General features: G+C 47.6%; 1 protein-coding gene across 3 annotated transcripts in view; it reads right to left on the bottom strand.

Moving 5' to 3' along the window:
- The window catches only part of ARHGEF7 (Rho guanine nucleotide exchange factor 7), a 125,741-nt gene extending 121,923 nt beyond the window's left edge, over positions 1-3,818 (bottom strand). For 2 of the 3 annotated variants that reach the window (XR_003527165.1, XM_027640103.1), the window contains exon 1: positions 3,586-3,750. Coding sequence is in view for 2 of the 3 variants with exons in the window: in XM_027640103.1 (XP_027495904.1) it covers positions 3,586-3,750 (165 nt within the window). In the remaining variant the exon portion in view is untranslated. Of the gene's footprint in view, positions 1-3,585 lie in introns of all 3 variants that reach the window. The other variant, XM_027640092.1, reaches the window with a different exon arrangement.
- Positions 3,819-7,544: the final 3,726 nt, after the last annotated feature.

Raw genomic sequence — 7,544 nt, 5'->3', positions numbered from 1 at the left:
TTTTTGTTCATTTTCAGTGTTCAGGATAAGGTTATTGAGCAGTACCATCACACTGCCTAAACCAACTGTTTTGTTTTACCCTGTCATGGTCTCTCTGAAAATGCAACAAAATGATTATGACACTAAATGGGAGCCCAAAAATAAGAGACAGTCCGTAATAACACTACTTTTCACGGTATTTTCATTCAGATGTCTTGAAATCTGGTGAATTTAATATCTGTCCTTTGCCGTTGTTCAAGATAGAAGATGACTGCAATGTAAACAAATTCAGCCAAAACTTCCTGGCAAGAAGCTCTGGAGGTTGTTCTGTGCACAGACCGTACATAGATACACAGCAATCAAAAGAAAGAACATACTAACCAGGCTTGAAACCTCCTAATTTGTTTTTATTGACTCAAAAAAATCTGTTCTTTGAACTTCAAATACTTGATTCCTTTTATGGTCACACAATATTTTATTAAAAATCTTCTACTAATCACTCTTGGGGTACCCAGAGGCTTTAAAAAGCACAAAATGTCAAAAAACATATTACTGCATTCCTGCATATATTGAATCATCTTTCTAAACTGTTTTTGAAAGAAAGAAATGCATTTATAGCATCTTCTAGAAAACATCTTAAAAACCCCCCAAACTTATAAACATTCCTTCATATTTATAATTTGCATTTTTTTAATGTTCTCTTTGGTTTTAGTTACTATTTTGTATTTACAGAAAAATGAACTCTGTGAGTCTTCAAAGTGTCTGCTAATGTCAGATATTTATAGAAAGTTATGATCTCAAATGATTTTAAGAATTGAATCAGTCTACATCAAGACAAACTTTGGATCTTTAAAACTTCAAAAATGTCCAATTTGAACGGGAGACTTTCAGGGCAAATAAGGAATAAAAGAGTTCATATTTTAAATGCACTCAGTATAAAAAAAGTAACATAATGAACAGTAGTAGCAAAAAAGACTTGGAAAAAATAACATGATACAGGAAAAGCTGTAACTTTTATATGCTTTTATTAGCAAACAAAAAAATAAAGTATCATGGAAATAGCTCAGACTTATAATGGTAGATGAGAGCACAAATATATATATACTGGTATATACTATGTATATATATATATATACACACACATAGTATATACTATGAGTCTACAGAAAAAGAATATTCACAAAGTTAGAAGGAAAAGTAAGTCTGTGAGTCTCTCAGATGCATCTGTGAATTAGAAAGTGCAATGTGAATGGCCCAAAAAATATATACAGCTTCCCTCACAAAAACAAAGATCCCCTGAAAAAAAAAAAATTAAGAAGGATTATTTCTCCCAGACTTACAACGAAGTCAAAGCCAAAGGAGACACACTGGGTCGGCAGGGACTTCCAGGGCAGCTGCCTGTCCCAGCACCCTGCTCGATGCAAGACGAGCTCAGGGAGGTGGGAGGCTGCAAGGCGCCAGCGTTCCTCCTGTTCTGGCTTCCATCCCAGCCTGCACACCACCCGCTGCAAACCCCGTGCTGCCACACCATGAGGTCCATGATAAGTCCCACTGACAGCTCCCTGCATGCCAGGCTGGTGTCAGGGTTGGCTGTGGGGAGCTGTGCCCCTCTGCAAACCCTCCTTTGACTGAGGGTGCTATGAAGGGACCCCCGCCCGAACATGAGAGGTGTTCCCTCCTCTGAGACGAAAAAAGAGCCTTTCATTCACTAACTGAGCTGTCCCTAATTACACTGTACACAGAAAAGCATGTTAAGTGGGAAACGCTGTTCTAACACTTACTTCTGTTGTGCTTTTTTGTTTATTTTGTTGTTCAGTAGAACCTGTTTCCCAAACTGAGTTCAGGACCCCATTTTACTAGGCTTAACATCTACAGGAGGGGAAAGACCTCCTCTGCCCCAAAGTTCAGAGCCCAAAGTCCAAGAGGTACTCAGAGAGTGTGCCTGGAGCAGCACAGTGGGACAGGCTGCCAAAACCCTCCTTGGGCTTGCAGGCAAAAGAACCTGGGGGCAAGGAGGCATGGGCAGAGCCTGCCAAAGCCAGTGGATAGCCAGACGGTCCCTGCCCTCAGCCCCACATGTCACATGTATCACTGCGGATCGCAGAGCAGAATGTTTACCCGCTCTCGAGCCACAGTTTGCAGCCCAGTGTACTGGACAGCAGTTTGCACTTTATGTACCATCTCTGCAAAGCCATGGCACTTTGGAAGCAGGCACATCCTCTTCAGCTCTACTGCCCGCAGAGCCACTTTGGGGGAAATGATGGCAGGGAAAAGTTGGCAGCGGCGGCAGCAGCGGCTTCAGCTGTCCCAGATAGCTCTGCTGGCCACCATGGTGGCTCACAATGCCACTGACACATTGCCTCCATTCTCATCACTTCCATCACCTGCCAAGAACACTGCTGGCTCCCGTGGGGTTTCCATATCCGCATGTCATGTCCTAATTTGCTTGCAAATTCAGGGGGGCAGGAATGAGCTACTACATCCTGTAGAAGGGGATCCAGTCCAGAGCCAGGACCTCCACACTAGAATGTAACACAAACCAGTAACAACTCCAGTTGGTGGCAAACTGACGAACCAAAGGGAGACAGCACAGTCCAGTGCCCTACTGAGCTCAAGGCACTGGTTTCAACTTTGAGGGTCTGTGGGCTACTTGAAATAGAGCCACAAAAGGTAATAAAAGCCCATTGTCAGCAGGCTCCAGTGAGTGGAGTGCTTTGCCAACTGTAAAAGGTGAAAAATATGCTGTTACTTTCAAGCAAGGAGTTATCCCATCAACATAGTAGATGACCTTCATCAATCTTCTTCTCACCACCTCGGATTGGCTCACAAGGAAAGTTTTGTTGATATGTGGGTCTCTATGTGCAGTACGTTATTGAACATCAGGTGAGACAACTGCACTGTCCCAAGTCTTGAGGCACAAATCAAAACCCTCTCCTCTAGCCGAGCTATGACGGGAATTACGTACGCACACAGAACACATAAAAGTTACCTGACAGAGTACGTTTTCTTCAAATACAACGCAGAGTAGAGCTGTAATGCATTTTTTCAACCCGAAAAAAAAAATGATGAGATTTTTTCCACGGGCTACCAAACAGTAAAAGACCCAAATCACGTTAAAACACCCTTCAAGAAAACTAAGCATCAAACGCTAAAATGTCCTTCAGAGTCTGGAAGGGATGAGCTGAATCACCTCCCAAGCGAGGTGAGGCACCGGCTATTCCAGCAGTTGCGTAGACAAGTTTACAGCCGGCTAGTGGCACGCCAGAAAGGGTCCACAACCCACTCCCCAAAATAAATGCATCTCCCGTGCACACCCAGGACTTCGGTTTGGGGAGGAGAGCGGTTTTTTCTGTAAAACACTTGCAGAACCGTGGCCCTCAAGGGGAAAGCCCCTCCAGCCAAGCTGCCCGCGGCCGCTCGTCGCGGTCCCCCCGGCCCTCCCGACGGGGACCGACCGCCCGCTCCGCCCCACCGCGCCCCTCGCCCCCCTCCCCGGGGCTGGGGGTCCCCCTCCCGCGGGGGGCGGCGGCGGCGGCCGGGGCTGGGCCGGGGGCGGCGGGCCCGGCCGCACAAAGGGCGGGGAGGCGGGGGGCGCCGGGCACTTACTTTGTCTATGGTGCCCGGGAGCAGGCGCTCGAGCAGGCGGCAGAGCACCACGCCGTCCTTCAGGGAGGACTGGAGGAAGCCCTCGGGGTCGGAGATGGTCTTTTTGGGCGACTCCAGCACGCCCAAGGCGATCAGCCACGTAACGGTCTGCTCCGCCGAATTCATGGCGATGGCGGCGGCGGGGCGGGGGTCGCGGCGCCCCGCGCCTCGCGTGGGTTTTGTGTCTCCCCGGGCGGGGGCTTCAGGCGGAGGCCGGCGCCGCCCCCATGTGAATGCAGATGACGACGCCCCGGCCCCGCCGCTACAGACACATGCAGCTGCAGTGCCGCCTCCTACCCGCCCCCCCGCCACCGCCGCCGCCGCCGCCGCCGCCCCATGACATCACTGGCAGCGGCGGCGGGCGGGGGCAGCGCCCGCGGAGACCCGCGCCCCGCTCCGCGCCCGCACCGCACCGCGCCCTGGCCGCAGGCACGGCCGCCCCCTGGCGGGCTCGCGGCGCCTCCGCGGGCGCGCAGCGGGGCGCGGGGCGGGCGCCGGCGGGCACCGGGAGCGGTGGGGAAAAGTTGCGGGATCCCCCGGCCCCTCGTTTCCTCCTCGGACAGCGCCGTTGCGCTGGGAACAAACCCCCGCAAGCCGTTAGCTCCAGGCTCGGCGCCACTGATTTCGAACCGTCTACCGCCGGGAGCACCAGCAGAGGGTCCCGGCCCGACTGGTCGTATTAAGTCGATTTTTGCCTTTGCCCGTCGTTGCCCTGCGCAAGGAAACCCGTTAGGGAGCCTGGCCCAGTGGCCGACTCGCGGGCTCGCCCCGGTGAGCGCCGTCCCCGCCGTGCGCCTCCTGGGATGCTCCATCCCCAGTGCGCCTCCCGCCAGCGTCCGCCCGGCGGTCTGCGGCACCGGCTGGGAAGCCAACGTAAATACCCGTAAGGACTGTGAAGGCTAACCTGAAGTCGGGCGGTGAAAGCATTCCCGTGCTTTTTATTCTGGCAAAACCCATTCCTCAAGGCTTTGCTTGGACAGGACTCTACGAGCAATCAGTATTTTTCTGTTAAGACCTGACATGGGCTCCCCAGAGCCCCTCTGTTGCCATCAGCCGGGAGACGTGATGTCACCACAGCCCCTTCCCCTCACACTCCACCTGACCACATCAAGGGACAAAACCGCCTTCAAGGCACTGTTAGAAGGGATACTGCCAACCCCAAACTCATCTCTGTGGTTCTGTTTCCATCTTGGCTTGCCACATTTGCCATCATCACAGCCCCTGAGCAGCACCTCTGGTAAGTTTTCCTGATCTGGAGTCTCCTCCCAAACCACAGACCAGCCCAGAAAAACAGAAGTGCATTTGAACTGGAGACAAGATAATCTAATTCCAACACTGTCTCCTTCTAATCCATAAGAGATGCAGATTTTCTTAAACTCTGATGCCTGAGGTGTGATACCTCTTCCAAAATTTGTCTTTCCTTCTGCACCTTGTTTAGTCCAGGTGACAGCACCAGAATGGCCTCCACCAGTGTTGATGCCCACCCAAACTCGAGCAGGGTTGGATACCACAAGCCCAGTGCACACAGCAATGGTCAGAAAGCATTTATTACCTCAGAATCCCCAGCGGGGGTTCCCCAATAGTTTTCTGAGTGAGGTAAGCAGCAAGTGGGGAAATCCCTGGCACCACTATGCCACCACTGGCACCATGGCACATGGCAGAGAAAAATGGACATGAGTTTATGAAGCTTTTTATGTGAGAGACCGCATGAGCAGTAATTGTGATGTAGTCATCACATGAATAATGTGAAAAGCACACAGCTAATTACAGTAGAGAGCACGATACATGACACATTCTGGGAAAATTCAGCCAAAGGAAGCAACATAAGTAACAATATATTACAAGGCAGAATAGTGATCTTAACAAAGCATAAAGGATTTCATTATAAGCAATATCTGAGTTATTGCTGTATTGACCTTCATCACTTATCTCCTCATCATTCTTCTGCACTTAACCATACATGTTTCCATATATATTTTGAGCAAAAGCTTCCTACCCAATAGTTGGCTAGCTATGAAGAACACGAACATGGCAATTCTTTGCCATCAGAAAGCTTTGCCATCAAAGCCTGCCTGAAGACCTTTGAAAGAAGCTTACCACAGGTAGGGGAACCATTTCCAAATATTTAAAGGAAAAAAATGGAAGTGCATAAAGGCTTTAGGAGCATGCCACTCCCTTCCTAGCTTTCTTCCTTGTCAGACCTTCCCCTACAAGGTATTTACTGCAAACCACCAGAACTCTCTGCATAGCTCCCTTGTTTTATTGTTGCCTCCTATGTGCCCCAGTACTGTCCATTTATTCATATTGCAAGCTTGTAGGACAGACAGATTCTTTGCATCTGCATTATCCATCAAGTGGAACCCACACCATGGTGGAAGTTCTGAAGTAGCATAAACAATGAAATATATAATTATTGCCAATCTGCACTCCTTCTTCTTCTTTGTTTCACAATTAAAGATGTTCTGATTCCCTTCTGTCCCAACCTTGGTCCCACTTTTGCTTCTAAATCATAAACCGGTGACATCTTTATTCAAGCATCCATTTTGACAGTGTTTAAATAATCTAAACTCTTTCTGAAGGCATCAAGAGGGATGATTTTAACCTCCTTTTTCTGCAAAATATTTTAAATATATGCAAAGCTGAAAAAGTAATTTTGGTAATGACACTCATAAACAAAGGATAGACATGGAGCATGCATGTAGGTTCGGGTAACTTCCAGGTCTTAAATCTCTTTACACAAGCAATGAGATTTTTACATTTTGGGGTGGGGTTTTTGGTTTAATAATATATGGATCCTTTTTTGAACAAGAGAGAAAGCAATATTCTGTGAAATACATCAGCCAGCTTTGGCAGAGATCTAGTAGATATAACAGCACAAGATTTTCTGTAAATAAAGATTAAGCAGTTGACAATTTATTTGCGCTTTTGCAAGTGCTTGTCATATTCTTATGAGAAGTTACTAAGGAAACCAGGTAGGCACAAGGTAGAAGATAAATTTCTGCCATGGATTAGCAAGTGTTGAAAGACAAAGCAGCAGAAGACAAAGCAGCTGGAATAAATTGCCAGTTTTCAATTTGACCAAAAAGTTACCAGTAGAGATATGTCCTCTATTCTGCACTGTGAATTAACTGAAAGTCTTAAAAAGACAATTACACTTCTGTGTGTATTATTTAGTCTTGTAGCCTGAGCAACAGGTTTTGAAGGAGGGAGAGCAGGAGAGGAAGGAAAGAACAGGTAGAGAAAGCTGCTGCTTCTTTTGGAGTTTCATTTGCCATTTTTCATTTTCAGCTGTTAATACCTTGTCTGCCTGCCCCCAGGGCAGCAACGAGATGCTTTGGCCAGACACACAACTCTGTTTTCCCTGTGCCAAACAAAAGTCAGGATTTCAATGGGAGTCAACCAATTAACTATCAGTCCAGCTTGAACAGAAATTGCCTTGACAGTCTGTAATTAGCTGTATAAGGGTCATACTGGATCAATTGCTGTGGTGGGGTTCCCATGTTATATGTAATTATCTCTGTAGTTTTAGCCTAGGGAGGTTTACATCTCTCTATAGTAAAAATCTCACCCCAACAAAGCACGCTTCTGTGCTACACTCAGAGATGTATTTCCATGTCTAGTTAAATGACTTCGAGGGGAGCTGGTCTTTTGCAGTTCCTGAAACCAGCTATCACAAGTTCAGTATCACCAGCTCTCTTTGCGAAAACTCATATACCAAAGACTGTGTTGGCAAACTCGGGAAAGCAGATCAATAGTACTGGCACAGGTGTCAATGGAGAGAAAAAACACAACAGAGAACAAACTATTTCATTATCTTCCAAGTTGCAAAGTATTTTAATAGGCCGATGCCAAGTTTCTGATCCTGAGAGGCCTGTCAATCAAGCATAAATAAATGCATACCATACAGAGTGCAGCTAAAG

The sequence above is a fragment of the Corapipo altera genome, unplaced genomic scaffold, assembly GCF_003945725.1.
Source record: "Corapipo altera isolate COAL_440 unplaced genomic scaffold, ASM394572v1 0, whole genome shotgun sequence".
Lineage (NCBI taxonomy): Eukaryota > Metazoa > Chordata > Aves > Passeriformes > Pipridae > Corapipo > Corapipo altera.
This window is presented reverse-complemented; position numbering and strand designations above follow the sequence as displayed.